The following is a 16,376-nucleotide window of genomic DNA, read 5'->3' as shown; positions in this document are numbered from 1 at the left end:
AAAATCAATGAATCTTGGCATTTAAATAGCTTTAGAAAATAAAATTATCTTCTGTCATTATAAAGATTCTAAAATTAAGGTCTAAATTTTAGGACTACTATAGAAGACATGGGAAAATAAATTTCTCTAGAAGAGAAATTAACTAGGTTTTATTTGTTTTCTGTTTGAATTATCACTGGCACTTTTAGATGGAGAAGTTTGGTGCTTAGTTGAAAATGCATTTTTTTATACAGAAGAGAAAAACAAGACCAGGTTTTCTAAAACCCAGTATAAGGAAGATTGATATATAATTAATAAGTACTGTTGATACTAACGACTGAACACTTAAAAGCAGATACACTAGGATACTCACAAGATATGCTTGAAATAATTACAAGGAGAGTGAGATTAAGTCTATGAAAGCTATCCTTGACAAAATGGGAATGTCTTTGGAAATAATGCCATCACCATTACATTATTTGAATAAGCTGATAAATGTGAGGAGTATACTGTTTTCATCATATATTAGGTTGGTCATGGTAGGGGGATGAAGGAGTAGAAAAAGCAGTAACACATCATGTCTCGTATCTCAATGTGCATTTCCTTAAGTAGCACCAGGAAAGAAGCTTATGAAACTTCTGTAGTTTCTTTTCAAATCCTAAACATAATTGATTAACTTACTCAGGGATTACATGAAAAGAGAAACGGTGATTACCATAGTTACTTTTCTATTGCTGCATCAAGGCATCATGATCAAGGCAACTTAGAAGAGTTTATTGGGGCTTACACTTTCAAGAGGTGAGTCCATGACTAGGAGAACGGCAGTAGGCGGGTAAGCACAGCACTGAAGCAGTAGCTGAGAGCTCATAGCTCATTCATAAGCAAGAGGGAGAGAGGGAGCTAATTGGAAAGGGAATGAACTTTTGAAACTTCAAAATGACATACCTCCAGTAAGACCACATTTCCTAATCCTTCCAAAACATTTCTACCAACTGGGGTGGGGGCAAACATTCAAATTTATGAGCCTTTAGGGGCCATTTCCATTTAAAATCACCACAGTGATGTGGCTGAAAACTGTGTTGTATGTGAGAGTCAAATAAAGAATAATGTAGGAACCTAGACAGAAAAGAGATGCAGGAAGAAAGAAGCATTTCACAAAGCCAGTCATCTTAGAAGGGGCAGAGCACATGCTTCCAATGATGCAGTGGTGACAAACAGAAAAAAGACTAAATCCAGAAGACCTTCAATTAGATGTTTTGAGTTTTAGACGCAAGTCAATATGTGACAATTAAGAAGAACTGAATCTAAATTTGAAGCTAACATTTCAAACTTGTATTTCTCCTTTCTCTAAGATGCTACTGTTTGGCCTAAGAATCTCTGTGAACGAATGCAATAATTGATAAGGTGGAAGTAATTGTGGCTCTTATTTTTTGAGCATGTCCATCCTAGGAAATGCTAGAAATTGATAAGTGTGCTATTTTCATCTTCATCTCAGTAAATTGAAAATATCTATTTTATGGATTTGTAATGGGTTTAGAAAATTTAACTCAAAAATATGTGTGGTGGTTGGGGTACACATTCTGGGTATTAGCTTAGAAATCCTGTGTTCTAGTCACTACAGTGTCAGAAAATTATATCCTGTAAACTCTTTACTATTTGGTTAACAGGAATTTTTCTAAACTCTTTACTATTTTCTTAACAGGAATTTTTCCTTAAAGAGAGACAGAGAGGAAAAAACCAAAAGCTCTTGGAAATTAAATGGAAGACAGAGGATAATCTTAAATGGTGACATCCCTTCCCCTATTTCATTTACTGCTTAACTGTGATACATTCTACAACATTTACCATTAACACAAATATAACAAGATAGAAATTAGAACTACTAGTGCTTATTTAAGTGCCCATTGTCCATGGATCCTTGCTTTAAAGACTGTTACTAAAACATTCCTGTAAGCAAACTGTTTCCCCAAAGATCTCTACTACAGCACAAGATGGTGCCATTAGCATATCATGATCAAGACTTTGTGCATTTAGACAACTCTCAGCAACAAACTACAAACAATTCAGTGCTAAACCAATTCACCAGCCAACCTGTGGCCAAAGAACAATCTCAAAATACAGTCACAGTGCCCCCATCAAGCTTTAACAAAAAGGCCCAGAGCTTCTCAACTCTGCCTTCTCCGAACTCTAAAGTGAGACAATGTTCCACTACCAGGGGTATGAAATCATCATCATTATACTCCAAACACTTTCAAAAAGACCCCTACTCAAAAAGTTCATTGAACCCCTCTTGGAAATCCTTGGACTCATCTTTGTCTCACCACAAACCTCAGACAACATCTTCATCTAGCTTTAGCAGTACTTCATCATCTGAACCTAGCCAAATATCTGTGAGATCAAGATTACCCCTTCCAAAGCCTCAGACATCATCAGGTATTGACCTTTGCTGGAAATCATCTTCACTGGAGTCTACTCAAAGAGACTCCACATCATCATCATCTTCCCTTCAATACCAAGAAACACCTTCCTTAAATATCATCTGGACTTCACCTTCTTTGGAATCGAGTCCAAGTGAACCTAACACAACATTATGTAGATCTATATCACAGAAGGAGTCCTCATTGGACTGCCTTTGGTCATCTTTATTAGAATCCAGTCAAAACACGTTTAGCTCACCACCATTCAACCACAAACTTCAAAGAAATGACTCCCCTTCAACTTTATCTTCTCTGGAGTCCAGTCGAACAGCTCAGAATTCAACCTTGCCTGACTGTAGACCTCTGAAAAGTCCTGCATCAAACTCTAATAACAATGTTCTGAGTTTGCCATTGTCTCAAGTAAAATCAAGGAAACCACCTTTATTATCACATTCTACTCATCCATCTCATAGTTTGCCTGTGTGCCAGCCAAAACCTAAAACAGCGCTCAAAGGTGATCACAGTACCCGGGCCCTCAGCTCACCTGTTTGTCAATCCAAAGTCCAGAGTACTACTTCACCCAAGGACAAACACAGAGCCCGTCAACTACCATCAGTTCATCCTAAACCAAATATCTCAGGCCAAAGAGTTTCAAGTCCCAAGCTGTGCACAAAGAACAAAAATGCTTCAGTTCCGAGTTCCAGACTCCAGAGTAAAGGAAATGTTGAACAAAGTTTGAAGACAGAAGCAGAGAATGAAGTCCCATGGTCTTTAGATTATAGTCATCCCTGCATTATTAAAGGTGGAACTGTCCCTGTCGATGTCGTCAATAAAATTGTCAATTCTATCTCCAAGTCTACAATTCAGAAGGATCTCTCTAGGCAAATTCTCTTTCGAAGAATGAGGGGAAAGCCAAATCCTCGTCCTGGTCCCCGTCTTTCATCAACATACACTGTTTGTTTAGAATGTGGTTCCTGCATAAAATCTCAATGTAGCCATCTTACAGGAAAGAAGGATCCTCGATGTGCAACACTCTTCGTCATTCCAACACCCGAGAGCAGGGCTGATGGGAAAGTAGACGTGAAAATAGTCCTTATCCTTTCTCTACCCGAGGCTTCCTCATCCTGCTTTCAACTTCCCATGAAAGATGATCAACCTGAAGATAATTCAGAAGCCCTTGATGGTAATCTTGAAGAATTAGAGAAGATAACACACTTTTTTCCTGCATCTGAATCTGATTTTATCCAGGGGATTAAGACAAATCAAAAGTGGTTGGCTGTATCCTCTGAGGACAGAGATATAAGCCAAGAACCCCAGGCTGTTGACTGGCTGCTCTATGTTAAAAACAGGAATACTGTTCAGCCCCAAACCCCAGTTCAAGCCCCATCTTCTTCGTCTTCTTCTTCTTGCTCCTCCTATTCCTCTTCTTCCTCCTCCTCATCTACCGGCTTTCCCTCTTCATCCTCTCCTTGCAAAGAACCCACTCCAGCTCCCCTCCCAAGTTATGTCCTTTCCAAGGTAAGAAGTCACCACCGGTTACCTCCAGGGGTTTCCTGGCTTGAGTTCATACGGGGCACAAGTTCTGAAACCCCGAAAATGAGACAACCCACGTTACCCAAAACCAAACGTGTGAGGACTCGCAACACGAAAACCATGAAAAAGGGGAAAAAGGGAACGAACACACTGCTCAGATATCTCCAAACAAAGTTCCAAAATGAGAAATCCTGATTAAATCAACTTTCTGTCTCTTTGAAAGCAATGATTTTCTAGTTCTTTGACACTAATGCCTGTTTTCCTACCATGCTTATTTATATTCTTATTAAAAAAAATAAGTATGACTATTTTAGCTAATGAAGCACCTAATTTAAGGAGAAATATTTTTTAAAAATGTATTTGTTAGTCGGAGGTTAAACTGGTATCTTCTAAAAGCTGAATACCAAATTCTACATTTTTAACAGAATTTCTTGCTTATTGCAGCAACTGTATAAATAATAATAAATAAGCTTATGAGAGTTGGCCAAAATATCAGAAATACCCCTCCCATCTGGTTCTGAACAGTGTGTGGTTATTCTCCTTCATAAGGTATGTTAATAGCCTTAATGTTATTAAGCCAATTTATGCAAATCTGTTTTTCTAGCTCTAAAGGAAATCTCGGTCTCATTCAATAGGTGAGAACATACACAAAAGAAATCATTTCAAACATTCACTTCTAGAATAATTTTTTTGTCACTATCACATAGTTTGAGATTAATTTCCTCAATCTTAGGTAATAAATTTGAAGGAAGAGTAACTAGTAAACAGCTCTATGGAATGGTGGTGGGGCAGACTTTTCAGACACCGTGTTTAATGTCATTTGCTTATTACTTTCATATAAGCAACCATTGAGTTAATAAAAAGAATACCTTAAAATATGCTTCATTTCCAGGATCTACTGATAGATTGTTGATAGACCTAAGGCTGATAATCAGTGTCTATATTAAGAACTAGTAATTTACACTCCTGTTTCTCCAACCCAGATCACCAGAATGCAGACTGAACATGGCTGGAACAACTCAAACTCAACATGGCCAAGACACAATTCCTCATTTTTACAACGATAATTTCCATCTTTATCTAATCATGTGGGACTGTTTTCACTACCTGTCTCCTACTCAGGCCATGAATTGTACAGCTTTATTGTTGCTAGGATCCCCTTCATTGTTGCCCCACAGCCTCCATCACTCTCACAGTTTATCCTAGTTGTGATCATAGCTATTTGTCACATGGATTGTAGCAATGACCTGTAAAATTGCATTTGTACTTCTGAATACATCTGAGATACACAAAGTTGATAGTTCTCCATTGTCTATAACTTAAGTCAGTCATTATCTTTTATTTTATGGGTGTTTAAATTTCTAGATGAAATATGATGGTTTCTTTCTTTTTAATTTATAATCATCATCATCATTATCATCATTATTATTATTTTGTGTGTGTTTGTGTACTATGGGATGTCTTTCTGTATGTTGTGAATATATGTTGCTTCCATTGGTTAATAAATAAGCTGCTTTGGCCTATCGCAAGGCAGCTTTGAGGCAGGCAGAAAATCCAAGCAAAGATAAGGGAAAGAGATAGGTGGGAAGAGTAGATGCCAGCCAACCACCCAAGAAGCAACAAGATACCAGCAGACCAGTAATGCCACAGCCATGTGGCAACATAGAGATGAACAGAAATGGGTTGAGTTAAGTTATAAGAGCTAGCTAACAAGAAGCCTGACCTATAGGCCATACAGTTTGTAAATAATATAAGCTTCTGTGTGTTTACTTGAGACCAAGCAGCTTCGGGAAGTGGGTGAGAGAGATTCATCTCAACCACAGGGCTGGCAAGACTGGAGAAAGTTCTCTCTCTCTCTCTCTCTCTCTCTCTCTCTCTCTCTCTCTGTGTGTGTGTGTGTGTGTGTGTGGTCTGTCTGTCTGTCAGTCTGTGTACCATAGTACTCATGTGTAAAGATCAGAGGACAATTTTCTGGAATCAGTCCTCTCTTTCCTCCTTTATGTGAGTTCAAGAGATCAAACTTAGGTCACCAGACTTACATGGCAAGTGCCTTTACCACCTGTCCTAGCTACTATTCTATTGCTGTGAAGAGGCACCTTGACCAAGACAACTTTTATAAAGAAAGCATTTACTTGGGAGGTTATAGTTTCAGAGGGTTAGTCCATGATCATCATGGTGGGAAACAAACAAGTATGGTGCTAGAGTAGTAGCTGAGAGCTTTACACCCTGATCCACAGGCAGCAAACAGAGCGGGGGGTGGGGGGTGGGGGGTGGTGAAGGGTGGAGGGGACTAGGAACAGGAGTGTGGGCTTTTGAAACCTCAAAGCCCTACTCCTAATGACACCTTCTCCAAGACGATACTTCCTCCAACAAGGCCACAGCTCCTAATCTTTCCCAAACAGTTCTATTAACTGGGGGCCAAACATTCAAATATATGAGTCTAATGGGGACTGTTCTCTTATATTTTTGGTTGTGAGCCTAGCCTTTAACAGCTGAGCCATCTCTCTAGCCCATGGGGACTGTTCTCATTCAAAGTACCATAGGATCTGAGCCACCTCACTGGCTGAAAGCACAGTGCTTTCTCAAAATTGACTTCTTTTCTCTTGTGTCCTCTTAGTTGCTTCAGACACTATGATTTCTTTACAATGCATAAATTTTAGTAAGGGCTTTATCCCACCATATGTTTTAAACCCACAATCTTCTTGTCTGGAAAGATCTTCTATTTGTGTATTTTTATCCAAAAGGGATCTGCTTTGCCTTGGCATGTTCTGGGAAACTTCTTCTTGTTCAGCATACAAAAAGGGTCAATTGGCTTTCCTGTGATCAGAAACATTATGTTCACCCATTGTATTGCTCTCAATTACTATAACATAATGCAGCTTTTAACTCACTGCATTAAAAATTCTTGTTGGGAATTTTTTTCTGATTTCTTTTGCTTTGGTTTAAATCTTATCTTTGAAATAAATTTCCCTAAAATATTTGGAAATATTGAATTCATACTATTGAAGCTATTCACTTAAAAAATTGAAGTAATGCTTCATTAGTCTGAATCATTCTAATACAGTTAATTATGAATTGTTCTTTTTACCTCTTATATTGGCAAAAAACATAGGTAAAATGGTACTATTGGTAATGTTAATGTGTTCGAGGTCTTCTATAACCTCTTCAGAAATCCCTGCCACAGGCTCTTTTCATGTTAAACTTCTGATGATAACACATCATTTTTGTAATTGTTTCTGTGATATCCTCTCAAAAAGACAAAATTCCATGAGGAGAGATCCTATCTCAATCTGATTGTATACTAATCCTTAGAAAATAGTGGTGCTGAAACATACTCTCTCTCTCTCTCTCTCTCTCTATATATATATATATATATATATATATATATATATATATACACACACACACACACACACATATATGTATGCTCAATTAATTCAGACTGAGGCATTCAACTGATGTTTATTTACTGATGTAATTTACTCAGCTTTTCATTGAAGCTCCATTCTATGTAATTTATTCACTCTATGCAGTCTTGCTAAAAAATGGGGACAGATGATCCTTCTATTTGTTTGTCATGTCTTCATGTATGTCAGGATTTCCTTTTTGTTGTTTAGGTTTTAAACCACCTTGTGGTGTAGACCTGATGGTCTTATAGCATCATTATCATCGTCAGGGGATATTTTGGAGTTTGCATCAAAGGATGACATTAACAAAAGCTAGGTTCTGCTGTTACTGCCATATTGTTATTGGCACAGTCTGTGTTATGCCAAGGAAGCAGATGGCATCAGAAGACCTGTCTTCTTTTTAATTTCCTTTTGCACTCTCTTGTATTCACTTAATTTTGTTGTTTTTTTCCCCTCCTGAATTTTTTTGACTTATGACATGATTTACTTTTAGAATTATTTGCCTTTTAAAAACTTCTGAATTGCAGTGTAAGTTATTTATCTTGCTCTGGATTCTAACAATGTCTACTTTCAATGTGTTTTAAGTAAGACTTCATGAAATGTATGGGACAACATTGGTATGAACAACACTGACCCGACTCTGTCTTGTATCTTCTGGGAACTATCAGTATATCCCAAAAGAGGGAACAATCTGCTCTCTTGTAGGAGATTTGTATATTGTGTCAACATGTATTTCTGTTATTGGCATAATAAAAAGCTAACATTCAATAGCTAGGTTGGAGGTATAGGTGGGATTTCCAGGGAGAGAAAGGGAAAGGAGGAGACATCAGAGACACAGAGATGAAAACAGGAGGTGCAAGATAGAAGAGAGGTAGCACCACATGATAAAACATAGATTAATATAAATGGGTTAATTTAAGTTTTATGAGCTAGTTAGGAACAAGCCTAAGCTATAGGCTGAGCTTTCATAGTTAATAAGAGCCTCTGTGTCATTACTTGGAAGCTGGTTGGATGGGATAGAAAAAGACTCACTACATATGGTGTCCAGCATGGGACCTGAGAAAACTTTAAAAAAAAGTTGCAAACACACAAACACAGGGCCAGACATGTCTTCCTAGTCCTTCAGTCCCTCAGGTAGACCGTGTTATATACAGATTCGATTCCTAGCTGTTGCCTCTGGGCTTAAGTCAGCCAGCACCATGTGCAGAGCTGTGCAGCAGATTTAAGGCTTGACTCACATGGTCAGAGAAAGCTGCAGGCATACAGTAAAGCACTCTAGACTGAGAAAGCCTTTAAATAGATACAGTACAAAATGGGAGTGGACAGTTATAGAAAAAAATAAGTAATTAAAAATAATAAAGTCCTTAAGAAAGAGTAAAGATATATATATCCATGTAAGGATGGGAAATACACAGTGCATCTTGATCTGGTATGGTGCTTTGTTGACTAAATTTTTTAAATGCTGATGAACACAAAACAATTGCTGCCAAGAGACACTGGATTATGAAAGGGGCTGCTGAGTTAAACCAGCCTATATCCTTTAGAGATGCCTTGACTTCAAAATGGAAGTCAGGCAATGTGTTGCATTGGGGAAGAGGTTAAGCCTTTGTTTCCACAGGAAAGGAAAAGCTATGAATTTCTTCAAAGTTAATAGCAATCAGATTTGACCAGGGGAGCCCTCTTGAAATATCTTAGCTATAGAACTGAAGGGAAAAAGGGAGAAAAACTATAAGACAGGCAACATGTAAGCTGATCCCTTGACATGGGAGCAGCTCTGAGACTGGGATGAGACATGATAAGTCTTGTTGGATGCAGAGCCCTCATGACTTATTATTAAATGCCATCCTTTCATATGACATAAATATAGATTTTTATTTCACCTTGGTTATACAGTTCAAATGGACTTATAAAGTTGACAGATGCCTTTTACCTGCTCAACATAGAGGAGGAAATCATCTTTAGCTGATTTGTGCACACAACACATTCCACACTTGTGTCAATACAGAAATATATCCGTTAAAAGTTTGTGTGTTTTCAGAAAAAAAGTACCAGACACCAATAAAAACAAGTAAACCAGATGATTCAGTGTCTCAGAATGCCTGTGTTGAAGTTTCTCAAAAAATCTACATCCAGATCAACTTCAAAATGGTTAGCTAAGGTGGTCCGGCCTCACAGACTACTCTAGCCAAGACTTCAGATAAACCTGCAATTTCTCATCACACAGATACTGGACAACAAATGATACAGCTAGCTCTCTCAGGACTTGACCATTATTTCAATTTTCTCAGGATCTCCTGAAGATGCCAGTGCCCCCAGACAACATGAAGTAATTTTAAGGATACAACACCCACATTCCCAAGAGGTGGGTGTGTACTTTTTGGTCATTTGGTGGTTTACAAATGTTTGTTGTCATTTAGGGGGGTTGCTTTCAAATTGTTGCTAGTAATGGCAAGAGAGGAAACTAAGGAAGGGAAGTTGGATTCAAGGATCTCTTTCTGAAAAGAAAAAAGGGGATATGCAAAATATAGGATAAGAGGGTAGATTATTGAATCTACTATAAACTAAAAAGCAGCTATTAATCTCAAATATTTTACATTATTATGGATTTTTGTATATTGACACAAATTTAAGGTTGTTTTTGTTAGAATATGTTCCATGTATGTTCCTACTCTTGTTTTAGGTATTTTTGTATATTGAAACAAATTTAAGGTTATTTTTGTTAGAACATACTCTATATTTATTTCTACTTTTGTTGAAGATATTTTGTATGTTGACACAAATTTAGAGTATTTTTATGCTGTATATATTTCTACTACTCTTGTTTAAGGTATTATATCTATGTAGCTCATTTTAAAATGTATTGTATAATTAAGAAATACAGTTTAGTAGTAATCTTTAATAATCAAACTTGTAGTCATGTTATATATGTTGTCAAGGTTAAACAGAGATATAAGTGGTCTTCAAATACTTCAGAGACATACAGAATATGGGACTTAAAATATTTAATAATCTAAGGCTTTTATGCCATTGAGACACATCTGCTCCTGGCAGCACCAATTTACTTCAAAAATGGATGGCAAGCATTAAAGAACTTCTATATGTAGTTTGCTTTTATTGTGGCAAAGTTGGACACTGGACAAAAAAGTACCCTTGCCTTCTCTGCTGACAGTATTCTGTCCAAATTTGATGAGCAGAACACAAAAGAAAGCTACTGCTGGACTTTGCCAAGACATGGTAGGACAATCCTTCAAAATTCCTCACAGAAAAGTTGATCAGATATTCTAGGCCCATAGGCCAAAGATGGATACCCCAAAATCACAGAGGAACCTTGAGTGACTATCCAGATAGCAAGATGCTTCTGTAATTTCTATAGTTTTGGAAGATGCTTGCTCTGTATTTCCTTTTTAACCAGGTAATATTATATCCTTCTCTGGTCTCTGATGTGGTTAAAGACTAGATAGTTATAGTTTTACAGTTTTCCTTGTTATCAAATTCAGAAAAGAACCTTACATAAGAGATGTAAAGTTTATAAGGTTGAGAAACATAAAAGCTTGTTATTTATCTAAAAAGATATTTTAAGGTCTAATAAGATATCTTTTAGCAAGGTAATCCAAGTTATGATAGAAAGTGGTTTAGGTATAAAACTTTGGACTCACCAAGATAGGATAGATAATAGAGTAGTTTCTCCAGGGAGAGAAAGGAAGAGGAAGAGGAATCTAGGCACGAAGGAGACACCAGGAAACAAGGAGAGGAAACAGAATGTACAAGATGGAAGAAGCAATGCCCCATGATAGAACATAGATTAATACAAATGGGTTAATTTAAGATGTAATTTAAGTAGTTAGGAACAAACCTGAGATATAGGCTGAGATTTCATAATTAATAAAAAGTCTCTGTGTCATTATTTGAGAACTAACTGACTGGGACAGAAAAAGACTTGTTACACTTGTCAGTGTCAGAAATACTTTTTTTTCAGGTTTTTGAGAGATGAGATAATATTTAAAGAAAGTCAGAAGTATTCTCAATTTATCCATTGAAGAAGGAGGTTATTTGAGAAAATAATCTCAAAATATCAGTAATATCTAGTGAAGTGCAGGACAATAGAACATGGACCCTATGAGTTCACATTCAATTGTGCCAATCATGTAATGTGGTTTCACATACCTGGATGATGATTTGGTATTTGTAGAAAAACCTAATTATAGCTGTTTCCCTGTTGTCTTATTCCTTAAGATTAACCTCAAGGAAGAAAACTATGAACTAGGTCTATTGACACACACCTGTAAACCCAGCACTCTGGAGGTGCTGTAACTTGCCATCATTGTGATTCCACCTCCTGAGTGCTGGGTTTACAGATGTGTGCAAATATCTTTTTAAAATGTTTCACACCTGCAAGGAAGATGGATTAACTGGAAGTGAACACTTAAATGTATACTAAGAGTGGGTTTTTTTTCAGGGAATAGTTACAACAAAATATTTATAAAATTGTTATTTTAAGATGTGTTATTTTTGTTTATGCTGTGGAACATTTGTTTAATGATATAAAAGATGTGTTGCATTGTATGTTGCATTTGTGTAAATCTGTGAATCTGTGTTACTTTGCCCATCTAAAAGACCTGATGGTCTAATAAAAATCTGAACAGCCAATAGTGAGGCAGGACAAAGGAAAGGTGGGGCTGGCAGACAGAAAATAAATAGAAGGAAAAATCTGGGAGTAGAAGAAGAAAGAGCAAGAGAACAAGGAGAGGAGGATGCTATGGGCCAAGGAGAGGAGGATACTAGGGGCCAGCCACCCAGCTACACAGCCTCAAAGAAAGAGTGAAAGAAAGTTATACAGAAGTAAGAAAAGGAAAAAAAAACCAAGAAGCAAAAGGTAGATGGGATAATTTAAAGGTAAGAAAAGCTGGCAAGAAACAAGCCAAGCTACGGCCAGGCATTTACAATTAAGAATAAACCTCTATGTGTGGTTTATTTGGGAGCTGGTTGACAGGCCCCCGAAGAGCTAAGAGAAAAAAACCCCAACATTTTGGCACCCAACATGGGGCTAAAGTAAAAGAAAATCCAACTACAGAAAAATGGATATTTCCCTACATGTATAGATTTCTAGTTGAAATTTCTAAAGAAATCTACCATAATCAACACCTGGAAATGTGTCCTAAAATGAACACTTCTCTTGTTTCTCTTAGTTTTGGTGACTGTGTAGCATATGAGTTTTCTCTGCTACCCCCTTTCACTTATTGTTCATAGTCATCCAAATCCAAAGAAATACACATTTTAATAAGACATACATTTTAGAAGAAATGAATTTGCTTTGAAATTAGGTCCTCTAAGACATTGAAAATATTCTATATTTCTGCTCAATACTAAGTGCTATATTTTCTTTGACTATTTAACTGATTTTAATCTTCAATTTAGCTTTCATTATGAAAGACTTCAAACCTCTAATGGTCTGTGTAGAATATCATTCATCTCCACCTAGCCTTTTTAAATCTTTTGTTTACAAAGAAAAAAACCTTTAGTAAATGCTAATACCAATCTATGTAAACATCCAGGATCTGTCATCCATTCCTTAGAGCATAATTATAAATTTGGTTCATAATACATTTTTTCTATTATATTTAGCATGCTCAATATTTATAGAGTCATAGCAATAATACTTTCATATGTTTTAAAACTGCACATATTTTATCACAATGTATTTCACAATGTGCAATGTCTTATTTATTCATGTGTGCTTAATGTTCATCCTTGTAAGACATTTATTTTAAGTTTTACTGATATATGTGTGTGTGTGCATGTATGTATGTATATGTGTGTGTATTTACACTTAGACCCATGTATAAATACAATGTACAAATTTATTACAAATCTTTAAACTAATTTTGGTTGTATGGTGCTCATGAAATTTTTTTGTTATGACAGAGTATTTCAATGCCATTCTTTTTATGTTCTATTTGCACACATGTGGAAAGTCTCTATCATGTGTAGCTTGCATCTGATTCATGTGTTTATCATCTAAGACCTGGTTTACAAATAAGTTATTTTACACAATCTCAAATGCAGTGAATCATAATCTGAATTGGATAAGACCCAAAATTTTTATTTCATTTATTTGTTTTATAAGCACATATTTATTGGTGGAAGAATTAAGGCAACTCTATGTAGTTAAAAGGAAGGTTGATTTTGTGGGTTAACTTACAAATAAAGGTATAGATTACAGGGTCCAGGAAAGGTGTTGTGAAGTCCAGCAGTGTTCTCTGGAGAACTCTGCTCTGTCTACCTCTAGTGTCCAGGATCCAGGAACCAAGAGGATCTCAAGTCTTAAGTGCTCCTATCTTGGCCCTGCCTTGTAGGCATGACAGTTGCTGGAAGCCTCAATGGGGGTAGTACTTCCAGGACAAAGCTGGAATGGCCACCCACTACACATATTCATTGTGCATAGTAATGCATGCCAAAAGCACATTTTCATATAAGTTGTTTTGGTTAGTTTTTGTCAGCTTGACACAAACTAGAGTCACTCAGAAATAGGGGACCTCATTTGAGGAATGACTATCAGATTAGTCTGTGAGCATGTTTATGGGGCATTTTCTTCTTCTTCTTCTTCTTCTTCTTCTTCTTCTTCTTCTTCTTCTTCTTCTTCTTCTTCTTCTTCTTCTTCTTCTTCTTCTTCTTCTCCTTCTCCTCCTCCTCCTCCTCCTCCTCCTCCTCCTCCTCTTCCTCCTTCTTCTTCATAATTTTAACTTTATGTGTATTAGTATTTTTCCTGCATGGATATAACTATACTGAATGTTGATCTCCTGAAACTGGAGTTACAGATGGTTATGAACTACCATTTGTATGCTGGCAACTGAATTGAGGTCCCCTGCAAGAGCAGTGAGTATTAACTGCTGAGCTAGCTCCCCAACCACTGAGGGCATTTTATTGATTAATGATTGACGTTTGAAGATCCAGCTCACTGTTCTTGGTGTCATCCCTGTGCAATTAGACCATGGCTATACATGGGCCAGTCAGAGGAAGCAAGCCAGAATGCATTGTTTATTTTGTTTCTTGTTTAAGCTCCTGCCTTGAGTTCCTGTCTTGATCTGCTTGACTAGGAAAGCAAGTAATTTTGATCACAGCTGTTCAAACCGGAGAGAAATATTAGAGGAACTTTCTCTGTTACCGTCTTGTTCCTCTTCTGGTTAAATTATTTTTTAAATTTTCATATACACATGTTTCTAGCCAGTGTCTTTGGAATGTAGTGCATGTACGCAGTACTTTTTGTAATCACTGTTTTTGTTGCTCAACTTTGCAAATGACTCCACCCACTGTGGCCTTGAACCTTCCTTATGACTTCCAGTTTGTTGTGCATTGGTGATAGTATATTGTTTTTAGTATTTCCTACCATTATATTGGTTTCTTCTGTCTCTGAAAATCTAGAAAATCATCTGAGGTTTTCTTGTGCATCATCATCCTGCGCTGCCACTTTTTGTTTGTTTGTTTGTTTCTGTCTCCCGCTTGAGTTTTAACCAAACTCTTAAAATTTTTGGTTACTCATCATTACTTTCAAATGTCCACATCAGCAAGATACATCTCGGAGTTATTTTAAAAATGTATTTTTTAAATTTTCATGCTTTATGGACTATTCGCAAGACCATTTAATAATCTTATTACATACTTTTGAAATGGAATATTTATCAAGATTCACAATTATTTGATTTGACATAAAATTGAAATGCATACAAACCACTCTCGTTCTAGGAATTGCCAGCACAGCTCTTCCTTCCTCTGTGGAGAAATTAGATATTTTAGTTTGAGTACATTCCTTGTGCCCTGCCTAGTTCTTTCCATTTTCCTTCTTAAGGAATGTAGCTCCCAAGTTCTCTGCTCCCTCTCCTCCCGTCCTCCTACTTGCAACAGAAGCTTTCTGTATGTATGTAGTTAGTAGTGAACTTGCCAGGGCACACACACTATGTAAATGCACTGGATAATAGAATGATTATTTTTTTGTTTGACATATCCACTGGGTCTAAGAGTTAGGACACATTTTCATGGTGTTCAAATGAATTCATTTCAGGTATTCATTTGCTTACACATTACTTAAAATTGTTGGGTTGAAATATTTAAAGGGCTTGCCTGGGAGTTTTGATTGTTTGTCTTAGGAAGAACTCTTTATTTTTCAACCCCATCAGTATCAAGGAAAAAAATCAGACAACTGGGACCCACTTTATTAAATGGAGTTTCCTTTAAGTGAATCACTAGCATTTTTCATGAGGAATAATTCCTACTTACAGCATGATTGTAGAGAATTATTCCTGGTTATTAATAATAATGGTTATAATATAAACCCAGAATTTATGAATTTCTAATGCATGGATCACCACTGAATATCAAATAAGCCATACCACTTTCTGGGCACAAAGTGGTGATATTTGATAATACTTTAAAGTGTAAGGTAATAGTTTAAAAAACAGTACTTGAAAACCTGGCATGTTATTTTTCTAGAATAAAGAACATATGCAAGAACAAAGACAGGAAGGAAGGTCACAGGAGCTTCCTGGGAAGCTCAGGTTTTCTCTCTTTTGTCCTTGGCCTTGAAGACCTACAGTTTGAAATCTTTAAGTAAATCTTAATGCAGAATTCTGCAGAGTCTGTGCCTGGTCTGTCCATTGTGAAGTTCAGTGCTTTATAGTGCAGGTTGAGGAGTCTGCTTTGATAGCTGATGTTTGTTTCTGAAAATGTAGAAAGGCTACGTCTAATGTCAGTTCCATGTAGGATTCCTCGCCTTTATTTTTCATGCACTCCATAGCCAGATGTGCTCAACCTTAGAGTGCTAAGTTTCATCTTCCATGACTTTAATGGTAATATGAGAAGATGAAATAGTGGACATTCAAAGGAATTATTAATGTGCTGCTTTTCAATTTATAAATGGTTATAAAATCCATTTCATTGACTTTTCAATTATTTGGAAAATTTTATGTGAATATGAATGAGTAGGATGGATAATTGAAGGAAAGGATGGAGAAAGCAGGTTGTCCAGAGGGTCAAGACAAACAAGTAA

General features: G+C 36.7%; 1 protein-coding gene across 12 annotated transcripts in view; it reads left to right on the top strand.

Annotated features, from left to right (window-relative positions):
- Window positions 1-16,376, top strand: part of Csnk2a2ip (casein kinase 2 subunit alpha' interacting protein) — a 171,525-nt gene that overhangs the window by 89,455 nt on the left and 65,694 nt on the right. For 4 of the 12 annotated variants that reach the window (XR_013043793.1, XR_013043792.1, XR_013043795.1 and 1 more), the window contains exon 3: window positions 9,625-9,698. Coding sequence is in view for 5 of the 12 variants with exons in the window: in XM_016000160.3 (XP_015855646.1) it covers window positions 1,971-4,124 (2,154 nt within the window). In the remaining 7 variants the exon portion in view is untranslated. Of the gene's footprint in view, window positions 1-1,681; window positions 4,152-4,912; window positions 5,223-9,624; window positions 9,699-16,376 lie in introns of those variants that run through there. The other 8 variants (XM_016000160.3, XM_006981618.4, XM_076549088.1 and 5 more) reach the window with 3 other exon arrangements.

The sequence above is a fragment of the Peromyscus maniculatus genome, chromosome 12 (genome assembly GCF_049852395.1).
Source record: "Peromyscus maniculatus bairdii isolate BWxNUB_F1_BW_parent chromosome 12, HU_Pman_BW_mat_3.1, whole genome shotgun sequence".
Classification (NCBI taxonomy): Eukaryota; Metazoa; Chordata; class Mammalia; order Rodentia; family Cricetidae; genus Peromyscus; species Peromyscus maniculatus.
This window is presented reverse-complemented; position numbering and strand designations above follow the sequence as displayed.